A 24787-nucleotide genomic window follows, 5' to 3' on the forward strand; every position below is an offset into this window, starting at 1 on the left:
CAAGTAAAAGCCAAACAGTCGAGTTATTGATAGCATCCTCGAAAATGCCAACTCAAATGTCCTAATTTTACATTACCTAGAAGCCAACTCAAACGATGGTTTCATCAAACCACCAGACACCTGCCCAACCATTGTATCTACACATACAAAACTAGAGTTTTAAGTTATCAGAGTGAACTGTCAACAACCTGTCTTGTAGAACTATTGTTTTCGATGATGACGCAATCGTGCTTTAGCTGCCTTGCCTCCTCCGATATGCTAGTATCTGAAACAAAAACATGATTGTGACCCTTGATTTGAGATTATAATATCGAAGGATATTCCGAGACAAATAGAGATGTCAAATGCCAAGAAATGTACTCACCAATTGATTCATTCCGGAACTCCACTTGACCTTAAGCCCTCCCAAAGTTTCTTGACCTTCCAAGACTTGTAGTGCATCCTCTGAGAGGTTGGCACAGTTGTCATCGGTACGGTATGGTCTCTTTACCATTAATATTTCTACTTCTTCAGCTCGCAATGGTGTCTGAAGAGCAATGTACTGTGCACCAAACAATCACTATGATTTTAGACAATCATCCTATAAAAGTTTACGCATAGGATATCCGTTAGAAAATCAACGAGTTTATGCATCAGAGTCAACCCCAAAACTTAACCATATGGGATACATAAGCCAAACGCTACGTATTAAGGTGACTGGCTGGATTTGGGTAAACCTAAATCACCGATTTTAATGCATTATACCCATTTGACCGAATGTTGAATCATAGCTTTATAAAGAGGCATTCTATGTTTAAGCTGGTGGGAAAGAAATCTCACTTCGCATAGCTGCTTAACTGACAGGCTGGGCCGACAACAAAGGTAGGGTTGATGCAAACTTGATGTGCTGTTTTTGTCCACCGAAATAAGCTTGAGATGAACATCCAACTGCATGCAAAGAATAGGCTTTAATTACACAAAAATGAGGGCCTGCATACAAATGGGGAATAGAAGGGGGGGGGGGGGGAAGGTGGGGGCCGGGAGGGCAGAGAGCATGGAGAGAAGAATCCTACTATATAACTCCAGTGGAACTCGTAAATTAGATAAGAACCACCATAAAGTTATACTAATAATTTGAGCTTAATATCAGAGATAGATTGGATTAGAAACCATATTATTAAGGAGTCTGCTAGTACCTCATCATCATTTTCCTCCAAGCTCCTAAGATACTCTACCAATCTATTTAAGCGAGCACGTGAACTCTTGCTACTGCCGCTGCCAGAATTTCCATGTCGAGTGTGACTCCGAATACCACCTCTTCCCCAAGCAAGCAAATCCGGGTTCCAGACAAGCCCAGGAGAAATGCCCCTGCAGTCTCTAGACACTTCTGTATCATTTTCAACATATCCACCATCTGAATTTACCACTGATGAAGAAGGTAGGGACATCCGGATTCCAGTCCGTCTTTTGCGTCTTCTCTGCCTCACTTCTGTACATCGCTCATCTGTGGAAGATGAATCTTTACCTCCATTATCATCATTTTCATCCTCATTGTCTTCAGATCCTTGATGCTCAGCTCCAAGGGAGTTCCGTCGTCTACGAGGATGACTACGCCGAGGATGACTACGCCGTTTAACAAGTGCTTCTGATTGTCTCTGCAAAACTTGGGCTATTGATGCTTGGATCTATACAAAATATAGAAACAACTATCGGTAAGAACAAAAAATGTGTTAAGGTCTTGAACTTATAACATGGTCCAATGGTATTCTTAGAACAGAGAATTGGATAGGGAATACCAAGCAATCATTTAAGACAGGTTTACGGCAAGTTTTACCACCTCACATCTATGAAATGAGAAATAGAGTTCTTCCATTTTAGTTATCGATCGCACCGAAGTCACAAAGACGAAAGGAGTAACATCGATTGAAATAAATGCAGAAATAACACTTGATACAAGTAACCATGAAATGAGTCAGGTTGCATGTTATAAGCCAGGCAAATGAACAAAAATCACCACATTAACAATGAGCAAGTACAGCAGAGAGAAATAAATGCATGCAGTAACAAAAACTATACATATATACGCATATATACACCTGTTTATTGCGAGTCCTTTCCTCTTCATGAAAAGCCAATTCCTGAGAGACCAAATGCAGAAAATCAGCATTGATTAGCCAGATCATACCGTAAGAACTTTCATAATAGCATCATGGATTGAAAAAATATAAAGAGGAGAAAGGAAAGAACTTTTACCTGTTCTTCGTACTTATCAATGTCTGGATATAAAGCTGCAATTAAGGCATCATAGTTTGGATCATCTCTTAGAGAACGTCGACTAGCACAATGCGTACGACAAGCAGGACACTCATTGTTCCTACAATCAGAATCAAGAAATTCCATACATTTACAAAATTAACCCCAACAGAGGCAAGTTAGTAGCAATCCACTTGTAACATACCCCAGACGCATTGATTTGTCAATGCATTCTCTGCAAAAACGGTGTAGGCATTCCATTACAGTTCTTGTTTTCTTTATGATTCCTGTACACAGAAAGCAATAAATGCTAGTGCTAACTGACAATGAAATGCACAATAAAAAAGATATCAAGAAATAAACCAACAGCATTAATGCTGACCACAAGGCACCAGGGCAAGAAAGATTAAAAAACCAACAAGCATAACATTACCTGATGCAATCAAACATAGCAAATGACTTTTATCCAGTATGTGTCTCCATGAAAAAGTAAAAGCAACACATTCCATTCAATGTATTAGCATTAATGCTAGTACATTTATATAATTTTAACGAGGCTTCCTATTCCTATCAAAAAAAAAATTTATATAAATTTAACTAAAATCTGTTTACCGACATATTGCACCTTCTCGGCTAGAATTTACATATTGTGTAAATTCCCCTAAATGATAAGCATTTTACTAACACATGCTCACATGATCTAACTTATCTGCATATATTTATTTTTTGATAGAAATAGGAGGCCTCATTAAAAACCTCCCTCATAGTGGTTCATTTCCCGAAAGAAAGAACCAACCAGTGGAAGGAGGAAAAGAGTGCCTTAATTTATTAATATAACAGCATTACATAAGACTTAACAATTACACCAGAAAACAGAAACTACAAAAACGAATAAAACGCCTAAAACCAGAACCTTACATTCACCTAATCCCTTCCTTTGCTAAACTATCTGCCTCACAATTACAAGACCTTGGAATTCTCAATGACTAAAGGTCTTCGACAGGGTTGTTCTCTGTCTCCTTTGTTGTTTAACTTAGTAGGGGAGCTACTTAATCTGCTGATTCGAAGGGTTGTGTCACAGGGCTTATTTTCTGGAATGGTGATTGGCAGGGAACAGGGGTCTGTAAATGTGTCCCATTTACAGTTTGTTGATCATTTAATTATATTTTCTGGTGCTTCGAAAATGCAAATTTTGAATGTCAAAAGGGTGCTTCGAGTTTTTCAAGTGATTTCTGGTTTACAGCTGAATTTGAAGAAGAGTAATTATTGGTGTTAATGTTAATGAGGAGGAACTGCTGGAATGGGCTACTACTATTGGATGTTCAATTGGCAGATTTCCTTCTGAATATCTAGGGCTTCCCCTTGGTGCTAGTAGAAATTCTGCAGCTATTTGGGATCTTGTCATCAATAATTTTTTAACAAGCTAACCGGGTGGAAGGCAACCTCTTTTTCTTTAGCATGAAGATGGTGTTGATTAAGGCGGTTCTTTACTCGCTTCCACTATTATTATCCATGTTTAAAATTCCAGCTTCGGTTCTTAAAACATTAACTTATTATGTCCAATTTCTATGGGGAGGGGAAATGGCACTAGAAAAATTCACTAGGTTAGCTGGTCAATGTTAGCAAGTCGAAGAGTGAAGGGGTTCCTTCTGAATATCTAGGGCTTCCCCTTGGTGCTAGTAGAAATTCTGCAGCTATTTGGGATCTTGTCATCAATAATTTTTTTAACAAGCTAACCGGGTGGAAGGCAACCTCTTTTTCTTTAGCATGAAGACTGGTGTTGATTAAGGCGGTTCTTTACTCGCTTCCTACATATTATCTATCCATGTTTAAAATTCCAGCTTCGGTTCTTAAAACCCTTAACTCTATTATGTCCAATTTCCTATGGGGAGGGGAAATGGCACTAGAAAAATTCACTAGGTTAGCTGGTCCAATGTTAGCAAGTCGAAGAGTGAAGGGGGTTTAGGAGTTCTTAATCTAAACTTGATGAATAGAGCACTTTTGGGGAAATGGACTTGGAGGTTTGCCAATGATAGGGATTTAATTTGGAGGGAAGTTGTTTGTGCCAAATATAGACTGGATTCTTCAGTTTTAATTCTTGACAGTAAAATTCCACCTAAGGTATCCTGGATTTGGAGACCAGTGCTAAATAATTATTTTAAAGAAGACTTCTTTGGCACTAAATTTAGAAGCATGTGTAGTTTTCATGTTGGTGATGGTAAAGTTATTCAGTTTTGGCAAGATATTTGGGCATTGGATCATCCACTTTATGTCATTTTCCCAAGACTATTTTCTATTTCCATAAATAAGTTTGGGAAATTATCTGAATTTGGGGAGTATATCTCTTTCGTTTGGACTTGGGATGTGAAGTTTAGAAGAAATCTTAATGACTGAGAACTTGAACCATGGTCTAACTTGTTGGCTATCATTACAAACTTTTCACTCTCATCGGAATTTTCTGATCGTTTGATTTGGAAAGGAACTGGGGATGGGGTTTTTACTGATAGATCAGTTGTTAATCTATGTTCATCGGAGACTTTGGGATCGGAGGAGGTCTTTTTCTGGAAGAAGATTATTTGGAGAGGTTTACTGCCTCCAAGAGTAGAGTGTTTTCTTTGGCAGATTGTTAATGGGAAGCTGGTTGTTAGGACTGAACTTGTCAAAAGAGGAGTTCAAGGAATTGAAGATGTGTTATGTCCCCTATGCAAGATGTCGGACGAGTCTCCCTCTCATTTGTTTGTTTTTATCTTGTCCGGTGGTGTGGTCTCTTCGGAATAAGTTATTAAATTTTTGGAGGATTTGTTCGGTTTTTCCAGCGGATGCTAAAAGCTTTTTTCTAGCTTGGGATGGTTTGAAGTCAAACTCTTCGATTTGGCCTTTTATTCCAGGGGTCGTTCTTTGGACCACTTGGAAAATAAGGAATTTTGTTGTGTTTGAAGGGGGAAAGTTTGATAAGGCAGAATACTTCTTTTTAGCAAGGTTTAGGCTTGCTTCTTGGTTCTTAGCAAAGTATAAAGAAGTGTCTATTCCTAAGGACTCACTCATTTCCGATCCTTCTCTAGGGGACTCTGTTTCTCTCCACTCTAATCAGATTGCAGCTAGTTTACCTTGGTTTCCTCCTCCTATGGGTTTTGTTAAATTAAATGTTGATGCTGCCACTACAAGGGATTGGAAGAAAAGCGGGTTAGGAGGAGTTTTAAAAGATTCCTCAAGTTCTACTTTAGGCTATTTCAAGGAACCAGTTGGTCCGGGACCTTCTACTTTGATGGAGTTAAAGGCTATTCTTATGGGGTTGTCTTTCTATGCTAATTATCGAGAGAGGATCAAAGACCGTTTGATTATTGAGAGTGACAGTAAGGTGGTTGTGGATTGGATTAAGGGGGTTGAGTTATGTCCCTGTTGTGTATGCCTTCTTGATTAAAGATATTGTTCATAGGCTTAATGCCTTTGAAGGTGTTGTTAGATGGGTTAATAGGACAACCAATTTAGAGGCTGATGCCTTAGCTAAAGAAGGCATAGGCTGAGTTAGTGTTGTTGTTTATGGCTGCCTAGGGTTGTTTCTTGGTTTTCTATGTTTTGTAAGGGGATTATTATTGTTGTTTTCGTTGTAATTCTTTATGACGAATAATATATAGGCACTCTTTTCCCCCTTCCGCTGATTAAAGAGCTTTCCTACAAGATCCATTAATCAAGAAGGGGGTTTTTAACGAGGCCTAGCATTCTTATAAAAAAAAGACACCTTATCAGAAAAAAGAGACAAAATCTCCTTAACTAAAGAGTTAAAGAAGACAAGAGCCGGAGACAGAGACTGAATCCACTCCACTGTAGACTTACAATCACTTTCAACAATCAACCTACCAACAGAAACCCAAAGTAAAGAAAGAAGGATTTCAATGTCTATTTTAATAGGTTTTAATTCAGCAACTGGAGGGGGCCCTTGACCAATACTTTCCGAAAAAGTCATTAGAGTACAACAATTCCAATCTCTTAAAATACCACCTATACCTCCGACCAACCCATCAAGCCTTACAGTTCCATCAACATTCATCTTAAGAAAATCCCGTGGAGGCCAGCAAAGCACAAGACAACTCTTAGATTTAGGAACAGAGACACTATCTGCGAGGGAATGATCTCCAATCAGCACATCCTCCTGGATAAGAACTTGAGGACACTTGGCTAGAAACCACTTAGATAACCTAAATCTAACAATGAAGAAAAGAGATATCATGTACAGAGAGGCTCTATAAAAAACAATTGCATTCCTAACTTTCCAAATGGACCAAAAAACAACACCCGGAATAAACTTCCAAATCATCGAATGCACCCTCAATTCGGACCATGAGCTAAGGAGAGAAGGAGGATCCTTTAACAAAACTACAGATAAATCCCAAAAATTGATAATCTTATTCCAGAGTTCCCAAGCGACAGAACATGAAATAAAAAGATGTTGCACTGATTCCTCATGTTATCTACAAAGAGAACAGAGAATATCTTCACCAATGGGCACCACCCTCTTAACCAACTCTACTTTGACTGCCACTTTCTGATGAGATAACTGCCAAACGAAAGATTCAACACGAGGAGGAGCTAGACCCAACCACACCCATTTCTTCCTCAAACAAATTATTCCCAAAGGACTCATTAAGGGTTCTTCTGCAAGATTTAACCGAGAACAATCCATCACCACTTGCAGACCAAGATAGGTAATCTTCCATTGAATTGGTCAAATTTATGCTATTCAATTTAAACAACAAATCCACCCATTGGTCCAATTTCCAATCACACAAATTTCTCCAAGTTTGTATGTTCCACACCCAACCATTGGACTCAAAACTACCGAACTCAGTTACCTTACCCCATTTATTAGAAGAAAGAGCAAAAATCCTAGTAAACAGATTTTTGAGAGGAGTGTCATTAATCCAAACATCCGTCCAAAAAAGATGGACTTACCATTACCCACTTGCAACTTTGAATTCGATCTTAGGCACTCTCCCTCTGAATCATTCTTCAGGTAGTTATTAGCAATACCTCTCAAAATCCATGATGCCTGAGGAGAAAAAACCTTTGAAATAGACATGGAGTTGCAACTGACCTTATGCTTACTGCACAACATTTTTTTCCATAACGAATCCTTCTCATTGGCAAACTACCACACCCATTTTCCTACTAGAGCCCGATTGGTAAGATTTAGATCCAGAACTCCAAGCCCACCATGATTTAAAGGCCGCCAAACTGTACTCCATTTCACCCAATGAATCCGTTTCTTCTCCTCAGAATCTCCTCAAAGAAAATTGGCCATCAAAGAGTTGTAAAATTCAAACATCACAAAATCAACAATCTTTGATTATCCTTTTTCCCATCTTTTTTTTTATAGGAATTGAAGGCCTCGTTAAAAACCCCCTTCTTGATTAAAGGAGTTTTAAAGACAAACTCCTTAGTCATCGGAAGGAGGAAAAGAGTGCCTTAGGATTTCATTGAAACAAAAGAAATTACAAGATACAACCAGAAATCCACCCCAACATAAACAGAACACCAAAAACAATCGAAAATAACCCTAAAAAACAGCATAAACTCTGCCTAATCCACCTTAGCTAGATCAACAACCTCAAAAAAGACTGATCACAGTTAAAACCTAAGCTTGGCCCGAAAGACACCACAACACAAAACAACTTTAATAAAAGCCAGATATACCATCTTCTCAACTTTAGATCTTTCAAGGAGCAGCCAGATATACAACTCTCCTTGGTTTTCCTTATTATTTATGGGTCCTAGTGCAATCATAAGTTTTTATTAAATTTATGATTTTATATACTAAATCTTCTAACACCATTAAGCACAACAGTGAAGATAACTTTTCAACTTGAGCAATTGTCATGACAAAACAAAATGGACATTACACAAAGTAGAATATCCACAAAAGATGTTGTAATAAAAGGGCCTGATAGGATCTACCATTTGGAAATCAAACTAAAAAAAGTATGCTTAGAAAGTTGGTTATGTAAAATTAAACTTTATATTCCTTTATAGAACACACTCATATTAACAGTTCTTTTGTATTGACAAGTGACAATTCATTTTCTATACGACAAACCTGATCATAAGTTATAACTTCAGCACAAGCTAGAAAGAGGGAGACGACATTTAATTTGTACAAAACCAGCTAAAGAAGATATCAATTTCAGACACTATAACTAAAACTGCAATCGGAAAATTTTCTGCATAACCTTAGAACATTTATGAAAGAAAGCACTATGTTCTACTTATATGTCAGGAAAAAATAAGACATACTTTATCAACTAATAGTGTTAATATATGCACTAAACAGTAAACATATGACACTTGATTTTCCTCTTGTAATGGTTCATATGATTTTCCAAAGATAAAATTTAATCAACAATATATACTCATAATAAAGAGAAGGTGATGGGTTGACCTCCACATAGTATGTAACCAAAAAGGAGATGTTCATAAATCATAATAGTATATTACGACCACTGATTCATATATCTAAACTCCTAATAACAGATATTCAACAGAAATTATAGGAGCAAAGTATATAATTGGTAGCATATTGAAGTATTACCTAAACAAATTGGGCATTGAACATCTTTACGAATTTCTGGAAGCTCTACGAAGACATATCTGGAATTCGAACATAAAAATGTAAATAGAACTTTCTATCATGTCATTTATAGATTAAAGCAACATTATAAACCATATGCATAAATATCCCAGCAAGCATGTCAGTAGAAAGATAGATTTGTTGTTTTCATCAATGTAAATATCAGAACACAAAGTGTCAACTAATACTTTATTATCACATACTAAGAATGACCGAGGAAAAAAAAATTAAGCTGTTACTTTTTAGTAAATCTAGCAATATATATATATTTTTTAGCTGACCCTATTCCCATGTGTAATGGGGTAAGGGGAGGTAGGATAGTAGGCTGCCCCCAACGCCAGATTGAGAGCATCAATACATATATATATATATAAAGAGAGAGGGTAAGAGAGAAATAGAACCAAGCCCAAACCAACTCAGTATGAGAATCCTGACATGTTTCCATACCAAAAGAGTGACCCAAATGTTATGGTTTATGAACGAGATTCCACAATAACATACTCCATGATAGCTAGTTCCCATTTCCCAAGCATTGTTTCCTCCAAAGACTAGAATAGACGATGAAAAGCTGCACTTTTTAAACCTCACTAGCCTGCCTCGGCTCTTACTTTCATTCTTGTTCACAGACCCGCCAGCTCCAGTGTATTTTACTCGGGTAAATACTCTTTGAAGAAATAACAGTTCAAAAGCCTAGGCACAGTCACCTCCCTAGTCCCAATACATAGACTCTTTGACTGAAAGCTTAACAAAGCTATCCTAGTGACACTGACTCATTAAGGTTTTATTAGATTCTCTAGAGTTGAACCCAGATGCATAATGGGATTCAGAAAAACGCAAGGTGGGGAAGAAAAAGAACACAGAATCAAAACAAAATGCGTTTATAGACAAATCATGCACATTTTGAACAGTGAAATAATATAGTAGGACGTGTTTTCAAGCTAGTATTTTACAAGTTGGTAAAGAGTGCTCTAAGTGTTTTACTGGACTAACAAGAACCCGGGAGGGATAAAGAATATAATATGAACGGATGTCAGAATTTCCCAGCCTTATGTGGTTACGAGCATATACAGCACACAGATCGTTGACATGCAAAATGCAAATCGATTAAACGATGAGGAAACATATCACAGAAACGCAATGTCATATAGCAAATAAGGCAAATCCCAACAAGTAAAACTCAAATCCTTTTCTCTCCAGCAGCTAAAACATCGAAAAGAAAGAAGAATGCTCGTCGTAAAGAAATGAAATCGCAGCAAACCCAACTCATAAAAGTAGAGCGAAAGCTAATCGTGAAGCTAAAATAGATTAAGAAATATAAATGATGGACAGAGAAAGAGATGGAAAAGAGTACTCGGGTTTCTCTTGAGAAGTAGAAGATTGGCTCCCATCAGAATCTGAGAACAAAAAAGAAAGCCCAAGAATCGAAATCAACTTCAAACATGTGTTTACACCTATGCATCGAGCTATATACGGAAACATAAGTATGAAAAAAGAGAAAAGGACGTCACCATCTTCGTCTTCTCCATCTCCAGGAGTCTTCTTCATCGTCGAGATTCTCCGGCAATGACCGCTTCTGGGCTGGCATTGATGACTGTAGGTCCGCCGATTGTGTGAATCCTTTATTATTATTTTGTTTACCAAAAACACCCTGCCGAGGAGGGACGACGACGACCCAGAGATTACTCTCACTTCTTTTTTTCCTTCTCTCCTGTATGGGTCGATACAAAGAATAAACTAAAAGAAATAGCTGAGGAGAGGGTTTTTTCTTTCTTTCTCTTTGATAATTTTTACATTTTAATTCATTTAATTAATTAATTAATTAAGAAGAGATCAGATTCATCTGCTGCTAAATGAGCACATGCTGGTTCGGTGGGCGGCCTTCTGTGCCTCTATCTTTTTTACTTCTCAACAGTGTATGCATTTTATAAATAAATTATTTATATTAATTACTGTATAATTATATTTTTATATTTAACCAAGGCTTCTGTAATCAATTTTATATTACAAATGAATATTTATGGTTACTTTTAAAAAACTATGATAAAAATTTTAATGTATTATATATACATACTAGTCGTCTCACGGTCATGTTACACCCATTATACAGGTGAAAAGTAAAAAAAAAATGTAAATAAATATTTAAAAATAATTATTTATTTGAAAAAATAATAATTATTGATAAAAATAAAAATTATTTAAAAAAGTTACTAATTTTGTATTCCATCCTTAAGTAATGAGCTTATATGCTCATAACCCCCATTTTCAGTTTTCACATAAGCTTCCGCAACTTTTATTCAAAGTATAATTTTTTAAAATTTTACAAAAATTATTTTATTATTTAGATTTTATTTAAAAAATTAAGTTGAATCGAGCTTGTAAAATTTAAATTAATTAAATATATTATTTGTGTTTTTGTTCAGATTTAAATATAATTATTTATAATATCATAGTATTATTTGGTTTCAGTTTAAACATTACCTCTAATCATATATTATATACATATATATTCCTTCATTTTTTTTCTCACGTGTGTAAATAATATTAGTAATGTTAATTAATAAATCACATGTCATATAATATATTTTTAATATTATTTTTAAAAGAAGGGATTTTGAAAAAAAAAGTATTGATGGCAGTGAAAATTAGTCAAGAAATTAGTGGGAATAAATAATTTATAAATAGTTACAATGGGACTATATTGAATAAAATGTAAAATTGAGGATTAAAATTTTAAAATATAATTTTGTTGTCATAAAGAAAAAATGTAGTTACATATGGTTTTTACAGTGACAGAGAGACATGTGATTCTAGTTTGATCAAAATTGACTTCAAACTGAGAAGAAATCGAAGAAACAAAGAAATTATACAAAATTAAGAAATTCAATTGAAAATTAGAGAATTTATTGTCGGAAATAATAATTGAAGCTATATAAATATTATAAAGTGGTGAGGAGTACGTGGTTTAAATTTGGTCAAAAACATAAACGCCAAACGAAGGAGGAATCGAAGAAACAATCAAATTATGGACTGATTCACAAAACAATCAAATAAACCGGCTAAAAATTCAAAGTGATATCGTTTTAATTTTTTATTATAATAAAGTTATAATTTTAAGATTAAAATATGATTGAAAACTTTAAATCAACTCGACTAATTTAAATAATTTAATTTTTAAAAAATAATATAACGAATTTTGTTACAAATTATGAGACTTCAATGCATACTTAGATTTGAAGAATGTGATATAAAAACCCTAAAGTGGATCTTGATATAATTTGAGGATGGTTCCCGGATAACATAGTTAGGTCATAGAGAAGGTGTATATTAGGAGGGGCCTATGCCCCAACTTCATTTAATTTAAATTACATTTTAACTCCTCTTGGTATTAAACTAAGAAAATTCAGCCCCTTCTAATTTCATTTACGTTAAAAATATATTAAGTAAATCTTTTGATTAATATAATTAATCTTTAATTATTAATAATAATTAACGTATATATAACATCATATTAGCCTATGAAAGTTTTATCCCAATTCAATCCATGGTCACGGGCAAGCCCTAGGAGGTTATGTAAATGTACAGTTGAGTTTGGCAAGTGATACATTTTGCAGGGATGACCATGTCAGATATCAAACAGGATTCATCAGCTGTGGGCAAGCAAGTCCCTACTTGATCAACAATGCCAATTTGCAGAATTGGCGTCTTTAATTTCAATGGAATCATTACCTTGACCCCACGGACACATATGGACTTGTGCCCTATGTGTCCTCCTTATCATGCTTATCACATACACAAAATGTCCCAAATGGTGGCTATACTTATAACTATATTCTCTAATGTTTAATTATACTTATAAGCTATAATGATTCAAATTAATTGTCTTGGTAATGATCAAATAAGTATAATTATATTTCTACCTCAACTAAACTACATATTAATTATAGAAAATAACGAATAAACAATCAAATGATAATAATAATAAATATATATTAATTTTCATGAGATTTTTTTAATTACAAATTATGAAGTGGAATTTTATTTAATCGACGATAAATTATAATATTATACGAGAATATATAAAATTCTATATAACATATTTAGTTTTGGGGGCTTAAGTCCAGACCTCCAACTATGAATATGAAACAAATTTGAAGGAGACCTGTGGACCGTCATTACTCATAGGTCAATGCCTCAGTGCCAGTGATGGCACAAGCACAATTCAAACAGCGAAGCGAGGTCAAATCCGTCATTATGATGCAGAAGCAAAACCTTAAACCTAAATCCGGACATATAAATTGACTCGCCCCTTGAAGTAGTCAAACAGCTTCCTCGTCGACCTTTCAGGTTACGTTTCGTCTTCATCTTTATTTCATGTTGTTTCCGTGCTTAGAAATTGAATTAAAAAGTCATTGCTGCTTCTTTGCGGCGTGGTTCAAATTAGCTTTGTTATTCTTCTCATAGTTTCATTTGTAGCTGCCAAAAAGAACTGTATATTACTCTGTATTGATATTTCGGTATGCCGTGCTTTAGTTTTAAGTAATGGTGATCGGATTCTTACTTTACTAGTTCTTGTAAATTGCAGATCTGTCGTATATTTTACCATGTTCATGTTTGTATATGGAAATATGTGGGATAATTTTGAATTATGTGGAAAATCTTTAAATTTCGCTTGCAAAATTAGGATGATCCGGTGTTGATGTAATTCTGGGGTTTCTCTTAATTTCATCCCATTAGTCTGTAAAAATTTCTTTTTAAGGCTTGAGTTTGTCTCTCATATTTAGACTAAAAGCCCATTCTTACCTCGTTTTGTTGTTCTCGTTAATGTTTTTTTTTTCATTTCCCCCCTACTTCTGTTTACTTGCAGGTCATTCACTATCTTGAGCTGTAAGCATGGCAGATGGATCAAAGCGTCGTCCATCACTGTTTCAAACAGTCAATGGGCAGTCCTATTTGATTTCCATGCTTTCTCCTAACTTGCCTGCCAGTAATTATAATGTGACGAGTGGAGGAATTCATGTTGCTTTACAGCCATCACGTCAAGCCACTGGGTTGGCATATGTGTCCCCTGTTTCTCCAGTATTTGTATATGCTCCCGCTGAGAAAGGTTTTTCCGGTTTTATGGTGGATTTCCTCATGGGAGGAGTTTCTGCTGCTGTTTCCAAGACAGCAGCTGCTCCTATCGAGCGAGTTAAGCTTCTAATCCAAAATCAGGATGAAATGATCAAATCCGGGAGGTTGTCTGAACCATACAAGGGAATTACTGACTGCTTTGCAAGGACCATGAAGGATGAAGGTGTTCTTGCCCTCTGGAGAGGCAACACTGCTAATGTTCTCAGATACTTCCCCACCCAGGTTACTTTTCTTTTCATTTGTTTTTAATTGCTTTCCATTACTTTTCTGCCATCCCTATTAAAGTGATTTTGTATTTTTGTTTTTTTTACTAACCAAGTTTGTCTGTTATATCCCTGTGCTATCTGCTATCTTAGCAGACCTCTTCTTGGGAAAGAAGCAGAAACAAACACCCCAAAAATTGAGTCTTTTGATGTACATGTAACATACAGTGTTGTTACTTGGCCTTATTTTACTCGGGCTATCATCTTTTTTTGTCTTGTTCCTTAAGTAATAGAAGGGTTCTAATGCTTGAAGTGCACCTTGTACTCTTGGCAACACCGATTATATGTTTGATGTAGTATTTAATATGTCAATCTGGTCAAAGGACAAACTTTTCTTCTGTTTTATTCTCTTTTCCTCATTTTATTTTTTCCTGCTTGTAGCTTAACTCAGTTATATGTGCCAGGCTCTGAACTTTGCCTTCAAGGATTATTTCAAGAGGATGTTCAACTTTAAGAAGGACAAAGATGGCTACTGGAAATGGTTTGCTGGGAACTTGGCATCTGGTGGTGCTGCTGGTGCTTCTTCCCTTCTTTTTGTTTACTCTCTGGATTATGCTCGTACCCGTTTGGCTAATGATAATAAGGCTGCTAAGAAGGGTGGTCAGAGGCAGTTTAATGGTTTAGTTGATGTCTATAAGAAAACCATCCAATCTGATGGTATCGCGGGTCTTTACCGTGGATTCAATATCTCATGTGTTGGTATCATTGTCTACCGTGGGCTCTACTTTGGAATGTACGATTCACTGAAGCCTGTTGTATTGGTTGGTGGATTGCAGGTATGTATCTGTTTCCTTGCCCTCGTAACCATGTCTAAACAGCAACATTACCTGGAGTTTATCGGTTGAAACATGCCTGATTCTGTGTGCATTTGGTATTCACAGGATAGTTTCTTGGCAAGTTTCTTTCTGGGTTGGGGTATCACGATAGGTGCGGGACTGGCATCTTATCCAATTGATACAGTACGTAGAAGAATGATGATGACCTCTGGAGAAGCAGTCAAATACAAGAGCTCGTTGGATGCATTCTCCCAAATCATCAAGAATGAAGGTACAAAATCACTGTTCAAGGGTGCTGGTGCAAACATTCTCCGTGCCGTTGCGGGTGCTGGTGTGCTTGCTGGCTATGACAAGCTGCAAGTCATTTTCTTGGGCAAGAAATACGGATCTGGTGGCGGCGGCTAATGATATCAAACAACAGCGAAAGGTGATACTGCAGCCAAATTCGAATAGTTTTGGAAGGACATAATGCTTTTCATTGTTCCTAGTAATTAGGGGTTTAAAGTGAAGTTGGTGACGAAAAATATACTTTAGCTTTGAGTGTTACATGTATTTAGTTCCAGGACCTTGTGCTTTTTTTTTGGGATTTGAGAATAACTAAACAGTGCTTTTCTTCGAATACATGCTTGATTCTGCAGTATATGAACTCCATTTTCATATCGTGATTGTTATTTGTTGGTGTCTGTTTTTCCTTTAAACTGTTGGATTTTGGTTACGGGGATATGATAGAGATCCTCGATATGAATTTTTTGGTAATATGATTGCGATCCAATTCACAATTCATTGACTGATTAATTCAGATTTTATGTAATTAAGATCTTTCGTAATCACTGAACTAAAAGTTAAAACGTTCTAACAACCATGGACTCTAAATACTTTTCACAGTTCTTGCATCTTGAAACAATGACAATGGAAAGGAAACAAAAATGCAAAAAGGAACAAATGATGTTAAATATTACATGGGAAAGTATTCAAAAAGTACACATATAAATTCTTGTGCCTCTCCATCTGAGCAACGCCCTACAGTCAATTTGTATTGTACATTGTGAAAAGTGAAAACTTGTTTATTTTGGTACAAAGACAATGCAAGGTTTGAGATTCAGTCCTAAACTTATGTTAGATATCACCACTAAAGGCTGGCTACATGAACTAAATGTTAAAGCCTAAACCGGGATCACATTCGAAAACCTTTTGAATTTACTACATAAAACTACTTAGACCTATCACTAAAAGAAGGGCTAAAAGAAATGAAGACTATCGACAATCTGTTTATTTACAAGTTCATGATTGTGCTTGCCAACACTCTGTTTCAACCATTTGATGTCTCTTTTTTTCTTCTTTTGTAGTCCTGAAGCAAACTCTCCCTCTCCGAAGCTGTAGCAGAGAGTACCCACTTACTGAACTCAACCAGTCTCATGCCCTTGATCTGCGCCAGGCCACCGTATTGAATCTTTTTCTTGCCTCTACTTGAGGCAGCTTTTTCCTCCCCATATGTTTTCCGTTTCCGTGAAGCATTTGCATCTATTCTCGGGTTATTGTCATTAGTAATGAGTACTATTTTCTGGTGTATCCCAGGTCTATTGTTGACAATATCTTCGTTACGATGGGCATACAAGATACCTGAAGATAAAAGAGTTAGAGCACCGATTTTTATTTCCCTAATCGAGGAAAATATAGGACATGCATTTAAAATGGTAACTGGTCAATCATGTAGCATCTTTGGAGTGAACATATGTTAAGCACATTATATCCATTGGCTTGTAAAAACAACACAACAGAACACAGCATCAAATTGCGTATTAACTCGAAATAAAAACCGATTATAACCAGCTTTACTTTTGTCTCATTTCCATGAGAAAAAAATAAAAAGAATTGAAATGATCAAAAATGAATGGAAGATCAGGCCATTGACTAAATGTAAACACATATAAAGGAGCAGGAAACATAATAGTAAAAGAAACATACCCAAGTCTTCAAGGACTGGTTTACCAGCAGCAGCACTCTCTATGGTCCTAGGATGCAAATTCTTGGACACTGATGACAATGTTTCACTTCCTTCCAATGGAGTTGGAAGGACCCCTAGATTGATCGATTCATGCTTATCGGTATGGTGCTCCCATTGCTTTTCATGTAATTCAAGAATTTCACTAGTGAAAACTTTATCTGAAAGATCACGAAACAGATTGCAGATTCCAAAAAGCTCGCCTTGAAATTCCTTACAGTCCTGAAAACAATATGGAAGACGGATCATGGAATGCAGAAAACTCGAACTCAGAAAGGATGACTGAGACCATTCCACATCTAAAATACACCCACAAGTTCAGTAGATTCTTCACTTAGTTTATCAAATGGATCTTGTTGATGAGTTAAGTTGCATCAATGTACAGGCATCTAAAACATAATCAGATTACTAAGAGAGTAGTTAAGCCACAAATAAAAAAATTCCATATCTATACCTGCACACCTTCAAAGTATCTTTTTTCCATTTTTCCAGAGACGGCAATGTTTGATAGCTGCTGCTTATACACCTGACGTGAATATACAAGTTCCTCAAGGGAACCAGCTGCAAGAAGGCGGAAAACTACAACATGCCGCCTCTGTCCAAAACGAAATGATCTGTCCTGGGCCTGTAAATCTTGGGCAGGGTTCCAATTTGGATCAAATATAACCACGCGATTAGCACTTACAAGATTCAATCCAAGCCCACCAGCTCGGGTTGATATAAGGAACACCTGAAACCAAAAGAAAGAATCAAAATGATATGAAGATTCAAATTAAAAACCCTGCTAGAGATCAAGGTAACTTGAAATAATACTTGTTTGCTTGGACATGAGTTAAACTCATCAACAAGAGACTGGCGCATGTTAGTTGGAGTAGATCCATCAAGTCTTGAAAAGCAAAAGCCTTTTCGTATAAGAAACTTTTCCAATATATCGAGCATCCTGACAATTGTTTTTCAATGCAATAAGCAAAAAAAGGGGGGGAGGGAATGGAGCAAGTGAATAGATGCATGATAAATCATTCAAACTTCAATCTTCAAGAACCTACCTGTCGACTATATGAACAAGTTTTGCTATAAAATAGCTAACTTGTACCATAAAAAAAATTAAAAAAAGAAGTCCCTTTCATATTCTAATGCTTATCATACGCCAGATATTCTTTTAGCCTATTCCTCATTGAAGATTAAATTACTTCTAATTGAAGGTATCTCTTTCTCAATTTTGGAAGATGAAATGTTGAAATCAGAAGAGTTTCCAGTCTCTGCAACTTTTCACAACATTGTACATGAAACAATTTTGACAAGTGGTCTTGATTCAATTTAATTCAATCAAAGACAAAAATTACAAATTTATTTTCCCAGTATTGATATTGGGAAGTGTTATCTTCAATTTTCTGCTAAATAAAAATATAGTGACAAATATTATCTTCAGGAAATACATGCAAATTATGAGAATTTTGGCCTATCAGGAAATAATTCACAATGTTTTGAATTTGGCTAGTATATTGAGTAAACACACAAGTTATGCCCCTAAAGGTCCAGATTTCATGGTCTAGTAATCAGACAACCCAAACTAAGCACTGAAGTATGAAATACGAATATTACCTGACAGAGTAGCTAAAAAGAAGGATTTTGTCACCCATCAAAGCCCATGAGGACATTAAATTTTCCAAGGCCCTCATCTTGCCACAATATCTAGTATCACTTAAATCCATAAAGCTCTTACTTGGGCCATTCCCTCTCACCATATCAATATCTGGACCAAAGACTGCAGAGGCAAATTCTGCATCTTTTCTTTGTTTTTCCGGTTCATCCCTTGGATTAGGCTTAATAAGCTCCAAGTGATTGCTAATCTGCAATGCAGATCCAAAGGTGAGCACAAGACAGATCCACAACAATGCAACAAGACTTATGTTCAAAGTTTATGCAAACTAAACTCTCTTTGATATCTAATGCTCGAGATAAATATGGGATTTCTAATCTTAAATTTCAATATAACGTGCCACAAAACATTTTTTTTTAATAATGATTCAGTATACGTTTTGAGGAATGCAATGCTCATGATTTCCAATCTGAAATCAATGTGATAGTATAGCTTATAGAAGAACAAATCCATGAGATAATAAAGAAAACTTTCTGGAGTCTCATACCATGCATAAATGGAATTAGAAGGAAAATGTATCAGTTATATATCTGGTAAATGTTTTTAGTCAAAGGGTTCCTGTATTGCACAGATGTGCAGGCGTTCTCTTCTCAAACAATGAATTGGAGATCTTTCTAGAGTGCCTAAATGAACCTAATAGGTTATACTTAAGGACAAGCATCAAAAATTGTGAGAGGGGGCCAAAAAGAGACAGGAGGAGGAAGTCATTGACCTGTTGCAGCTTGACAAGGCAGGGAAGGACAAGGCAGAAAGGGCATGAATCACAACCCTCTGGGATGTCCCTATGAAGGTAAGGCCATATAATTCCATCAGGCACAGTCCTCTTACAACATTCCCCTTGTTTAAGTGGGCTTCCACAACTACAGGGCAGGTCCTTGTTTACAAGACATTGGATGTCTGGCAGCTGCAACATTCTCTGATACACCCGTTTTTGCAATTGGCTCATGGCACAAAATACAACATTATCTTCCTTTCCCAACATATGTTGTCCAATAGTCTCCTCTTTCGTCCTTCGTAGCATATATTTATGGAGTACTGCTGCCAGGTGCTGTTTACGCTCATCAGCTACCCGAACAAATCTTTCAGGAGCAGTTGACCTCTGGCCATGTTTGAGGGGTTCATCATAAAACTCCCGAAAATGTTCCCTTGTTCCCAAGGATCCAGGAGCAACCCAGTCAAAGAGGTTAAAGAGTTCCATAATTTTGTTCTGCATGATGGTTCCTGTAAGACCAATTCGTCTGCAAGTCTTAATCTCTAAACATGCTATATAAAGTTTTGATTTTTCATTTTTTAGGCGGTGTGCTTCATCAACAATCACAATCTCCCAATTGATCTCTGACAAAAGATTGCCATGAATTCTGAACGTGTCAAAACTAGTAACCAGAACTTCAACTCCATTGGCTTGTAGCTTCTCAAGAATTAATTCGCGGCTTGACCCATGGTAAATAGAAACATTAAAGGGTGCCCATTTGGAGAATTCACACTCCCAATTATGGATGACAGAAGTGGGACAGATTATTAATACAGGTCCTTTTTGTTCAACCTGGTTTTCCTTTACTGGTCTGGAGTCGCCATATTCCTCATCTTTTCCATATACAGCAGCGAGAAATGCGATTGTCTGGATTGTCTTGCCAAGTCCCCTGCATCAATTTTTTTTTAGAAAGGTGAAAGTTCTTCCTACTGAAAGAAGGCACTCCTAGACAAATACAGACAATCTAAGGCTCACCAAAGCCAGTGGCTTGGTTTTCAAAAAAGTAGAAGTTGAGGCGGAAAAATAAGAAATAAAGAGAAGAACCACCAGAAAACAATGTATGACATAGAAATGGACCCTAAAATGGTTATCAAGTGTTGTAAGTTTTCACTTATAAATTCCTCTGCAAAAAATGTTTATTTCTCGGTTCATGCTACCACTCACATTCATGACATAAACACAAGTAGATATTTTTAACATAACATATCATAATTGTTACAGAATTTAACAAATCTTGGGTTCCATTCAAATGCTATAATCTACTAATAATCTATAAAAATCACCTCACTTATCGAAAAGGCAAACGCATTCAGGCCATGAACATACTAATAATAAGTATTCTCTGAAAACAAACTAAATATACAATTTACTAATGACACAGAGAGTGAAAATGTTGGATAAGTACTCACATGTCGTCACCAAGAATGCCCCCATGGTTGTTTTTGTACAGCCTGTATAAAAACTTGATTCCCTCTCTTTGATGGGCAAGCAACCTGCAGTTAATATATGCAGGCACCTGCCATAACCAACGACTATAAAAATCAACCAATTAACAAAAGAAAAATAGTAACTTTAAATCACTGCTACAACTCTCAAAGGAATTAAATTGTAAAATTACGACCTGTATAATTGGGAATTCACCATCGGAAGACAATGCCAACGGCTCATAAGGACCCGTATCCTCAAACTGAACCCGACCTAATTCGGGTCTCCCAAATTCTTTGACAACTTCCTCCTCAGCCTCTTCTTCTTCTTGATTATGACCATTGTTTTTGACTTGGGTCAATGGGAATTTAGGGTTTTTGTAATGGGATTCCTGCGTTGAAGGGAAATAGTCGTGTTCGAGGCGTTGAAGCTGCCGTGAAAGCGAGGATTTGGGGGGTTTCCTCTGGTTTATTACGGTTGGTTCAGGCTCTTCTTGGGATAACGAGGATTGTGAAAACGATGATGAAAAGGAAGGTTTTTTACTGCAGGGTTTCAGTGCTTCTTTGAAAGAGCGTAGCAGTGACATGAGGAATCTTGCAGGCGTCTCGGTTTGATTGAACTGAAGAAGGAAACATTAATATTTGAACTTTAAATTTCAGAAATATAGGCAACCGCCTCTCGTTGACCTCACCTCATTCAATCAATCCCAAAAACTATATAGGGTAAACTACATTATTGGTCATCATACTTTTTACTTACCTCCTATTTTAGTCATCATATTATTTCTTCTCCATAATTAATCGCTAATGCTATATTTTTATTTTAATCACTTTTCATTGAATATTAAAAGAGAAGATGACATATTCTGATATGATAGTATTTTTAGTTTTCAAAATTTATATATATATTATTAATTTGTCCTTAATTTAAAATAATTTAATAGATTTAACTTTTAATATTTTAAAAATTATCAATTTGATATTTAATTTAATTTTAAATAATTTTATAAATTTTATAAATGAAAAAGGATGATTCTATTGAATTATTTGGAATTAAGATCCAATTGATAAATATATAATATGTAGGATTAAATTTATTATTATCTTAATTTAAAACGAGATATATTATCATTTCCATTGGTGATCAAAATTGATTCAAGTTGGATTAATATCAAAACCAAACGTTAATAACTTAATTTATTAAAAAATATTTAATACTAACTAAATAAAATTCATTTATTTATTTTATTTTATTGTGTCATGAAATATGCGGATCGCTACTTCACCTCCATCTTCATGAAATATGCGGATCGTCTCATGAAACGTTTACTGACAGTCGTCCGTTCCCGTCGTCAAAGCCACCTCCATCGCCGTACCCGATTCGTTAATCCTGATTTTACTGCTACGATCGGTGCGTTTGTAAGATCTCTTCGTTCCACATTAGACAACCCTCCTTCTCCCTAAATTCCCCCGATCTCGTTTGCAGGCTCTTTATGTAATCCACATTTGTTCCGGCAGTGTCAGTAGACCCTGCAATCAGCATAGCATCCAAACTAAGAATTTATGCTATTAATGAAGGATCGTGATTTCTGGCAAATTGACTATAATCCTTCCTACAGCTGGTGCTTAAACCGCATCCTAAAATCCAGAACAGAAGCTGCTGCTGTTTTTTCTGCTGGAGCATTGAGTATTCGATCTATTTGGGAGGAAATAAGAGAGAAAGGAGATAGGGCATCTTGGCATAAATTGGTATGGTATCCTTTACATATTCCTAAACATAGTATGATTATATGGATGACTTTGTTAGATAGACTTTCTACTAGAGCTCGTTTACAACGAATGAGAATTGTTAATGATACAAACTGCTGCCTTTGTAACAAGCAATTGAAACTAGAGACCATTTGTTTTTTTACTGCTGTTTTGCTTCTCATGTATGGAATCAAGTGATTCTGCATACTAGGTTGATAAATTCTTCTCGTTCTTGGGAGGACATGATTGTTCAAGCTTGTGAATTTTGGACAGGAAATTCACTGCTTACCACTATCCTTAAGATCTTGTGGTGCCCTTTTGTCTATACCGTTTGGGAGGAACGAAACAAACGCCTTTTTCAAGGATGTTCCAGACCACCTGAAGATATCTTTAAAGCTATCAAAGAGATAGTAGGGATCCAACTCAGAGGAAAGAAAATTAACCGTTTTGATTATGTTAATATTCAACTTTGTAATGCTTGGGGTATAGGTTAGCCGATTATTTGTATGTAGGCTGTAATTAGTTTTGTTTGTTTTGATTCTGGAAGTGCTTGTACCAGACTTAAGTTATTGGATAATTGTAGACACATTTTTTTTTTAAAATCACACATATTTATATGTTATATATATATTATATATTGTATAAATATTATTATTTTAGTAAACTAACAAATTTACATTTGTTTTGTTTCTATGTCAGACCCAACACGCGCAACCCTAGCATTTCCCCCATCCAGCGCCGCATGCTTCGCTCAAGGACTCCTCCACACCGAAGGCCTCTTATCCTTCACGTCTCCATGCTTCTCGGCAACAAACCAACAACGTGCATGTGGAAAACAACAAAGCATTAGAGTTCCATTAGGACTCAAACATGTAGTCTAAAATTAGGTTTTTCACGTCTCCATGCTTCTCGGCAACAAACCAACAACGTGCATGTGGAAAACCACAAAGCATTAGAGTTCCATTAGGACTCAAACATGTAGTCTAAAATTAGGTTTTTATTTTAGTATAAATAGGCTTGTAATTAACACAACAAAGGGGATTTTTTTTGGATACTGGATTCACATACAAAATCACTGTGTAACATCCACCCACACACAATAGCCAAGAAGGTCCAAGCCCTTGTAAAGACGTTCGAAAAAATCAATAAAAAAGAGGTAGTTTTTTTTTTTAAAATCACACATATTTATATGTTATATATATATTATATATTGTATAAATATTATATTTAGTAAACTAACAATTTACATTTGTTTTGTTTCTATGTCAGACCCAACACGCGCAACCCTAGCAGTTTCCCCCATCCAGCGCCGCATGCTTCGCTCAGGACTCTCCACACCGAAGGCCTCTATCCTTCACGTCTCCATGCTTCTGCAACAAACCAACAACGGCATGTGGAAAACAACAAGCATTAGAGTTCCATTGGACTCAACATGTAGTTCTAAATTAGGTTTTTATTTTAGTATAAATAGGCTTGTATCAGACCCAACACGCGCAACCCTAGCAGTTTCCCCCATCCAGCGCCGCATGCTTCGCTCAAGGACTCCCCACACCGAAGGCCTCTTATCCTTCACGTCTCCATGCTCTCGCAACAACCAACAACGGCATGTGGAAAACAACAAGCATTAGAGTTCCATTAGGACTCAACATGTAGTTCTAAAAGGTTTTTATTTTAGTATAAATAGGCTTGTATTAACACAAAGGGATTTTTTTGGATACTGGATTCACATCAAATCACTGTGTACATCCACCCACACACACATAGCCAGAAGGTCCAAGCCCTTGTAAAGACGTTCGAAAAAATCAATAAAAAGAGGTAGTTTTTTTTTTTCTTTTACCTTGTCTGTTCGGTTTCCTCACCTTGCATGTTGTATCTCCTGTGTGTTTGGTGCGAACGACCCATGAGGTCACCATTCTCAGGCGGCGGCGCATGGCCCTTGTTCTTCATGTCTGAAGAACAAGGCAGAGGAAGAAGGGAATGGGAGAGAGCCTTCGGTTTCAACTAAGGCTAGAATGAATTTTAAAATGTTTTATTGGCTTAAATATTGAACCCATCAGGAGATCCGCGTGCAACCCGACCCATCATGAGGGGATCCGCGTGTTTCTGTTGTTTTAAAGGGTAAATCGCGTTTTTGACCCTCCTGTTTTGAAAGTTTCAATTTTAACCCCAAATCCAGTT

General features: G+C 36.3%; 3 protein-coding genes across 3 annotated transcripts; 1 reads left to right on the plus strand and 2 right to left on the minus strand.

The window, feature by feature from the left end:
• Positions 1–41: 41 nt before the first annotated feature.
• Positions 42–10599, minus strand: LOC120205272 (putative E3 ubiquitin-protein ligase RING1a). The gene is made up of 10 exons (XM_039205213.1): positions 10363–10599; positions 10206–10248; positions 8816–8874; positions 2438–2519; positions 2233–2353; positions 2076–2117; positions 1176–1664; positions 820–927; positions 365–541; positions 42–265 (listed from the first exon to the last, which is right to left on the minus strand). The coding sequence occupies exons 1-10, from the start codon at positions 10397–10399 to the stop codon at positions 233–235; spliced, it is 1191 nt and encodes a 396-aa protein (XP_039061144.1). The 5' UTR covers positions 10400–10599; the 3' UTR covers positions 42–232.
• A 3123-nt stretch (positions 10600–13722) lies between these two features.
• On the plus strand, positions 13723–15438 carry LOC120205474 (ADP,ATP carrier protein 3, mitochondrial-like). The gene is made up of 3 exons (XM_039205361.1): positions 13723–14206; positions 14652–15023; positions 15129–15438. The coding sequence occupies exons 1-3, from the start codon at positions 13745–13747 to the stop codon at positions 15426–15428; spliced, it is 1134 nt and encodes a 377-aa protein (XP_039061292.1). The 5' UTR covers positions 13723–13744; the 3' UTR covers positions 15429–15438.
• A 520-nt stretch (positions 15439–15958) lies between these two features.
• On the minus strand, positions 15959–21531 carry LOC120205572 (switch 2). The gene is made up of 9 exons (XM_039205456.1): positions 21058–21531; positions 20846–20952; positions 19398–20325; positions 18628–18875; positions 17839–17965; positions 17480–17755; positions 16989–17247; positions 16286–16643; positions 15959–16152 (listed from the first exon to the last, which is right to left on the minus strand). The coding sequence occupies exons 1-8, from the start codon at positions 21445–21447 to the stop codon at positions 16333–16335; spliced, it is 2646 nt and encodes an 881-aa protein (XP_039061387.1). The 5' UTR covers positions 21448–21531; the 3' UTR covers positions 15959–16152; positions 16286–16332.
• Between the last annotated feature and the right edge of the window lie 3256 nt (positions 21532–24787).

The sequence above is a fragment of the Hibiscus syriacus genome, unplaced genomic scaffold, assembly GCF_006381635.1.
Source record: "Hibiscus syriacus cultivar Baekdansim isolate YM2019G1 unplaced genomic scaffold, ASM638163v2 tig00000002_pilon, whole genome shotgun sequence".
Taxonomy (NCBI): Eukaryota; Viridiplantae; Streptophyta; class Magnoliopsida; order Malvales; family Malvaceae; genus Hibiscus; species Hibiscus syriacus.

What these genes read in the sequence shown, in the direction of transcription:
- LOC120205272 (XM_039205213.1), bottom strand. Translation starts at nt 10,399, where the DNA reads ATGAAGAAGACTCCTGGAGATGGAGAAGACGAAGATG. An exon ending in ACTTCTCAAGAGAAACCCGA is followed by an intron (nt 8,875 to 10,205) that starts GTACTCTTTTCC and finishes TTCGAATTCCAG; the next exon opens with ATATGTCTTCGTAGAGCTTC. An exon ending in TTGATAAGTACGAAGAACAG is followed by an intron (nt 2,118 to 2,232) that starts GTAAAAGTTCTT and finishes TTGGTCTCTCAG; the next exon opens with GAATTGGCTTTTCATGAAGA.
- LOC120205572 (XM_039205456.1), bottom strand. Translation starts at nt 21,447, where the DNA reads ATGTCACTGCTACGCTCTTTCAAAGAAGCACTGAAACCCTGCAGTAAA. An exon ending in GTGAATTCCCAATTATACAG is followed by an intron (nt 20,953 to 21,057) that starts GTCGTAATTTTA and finishes TGGTTATGGCAG; the next exon opens with GTGCCTGCATATATTAACTG. An exon ending in GGCATTCTTGGTGACGACAT is followed by an intron (nt 20,326 to 20,845) that starts GTGAGTACTTAT and finishes AAATTGATGCAG; the next exon opens with GGGACTTGGCAAGACAATCC.
- LOC120205474 (XM_039205361.1), top strand. Translation starts at nt 13,745, where the DNA reads ATGGCAGATGGATCAAAGCGTCGTCCATCACTGTTTCAAACAGTCAAT. An exon ending in TCAGATACTTCCCCACCCAG is followed by an intron (nt 14,207 to 14,651) that starts GTTACTTTTCTT and finishes TATATGTGCCAG; the next exon opens with GCTCTGAACTTTGCCTTCAA. An exon ending in TATTGGTTGGTGGATTGCAG is followed by an intron (nt 15,024 to 15,128) that starts GTATGTATCTGT and finishes TGGTATTCACAG; the next exon opens with GATAGTTTCTTGGCAAGTTT.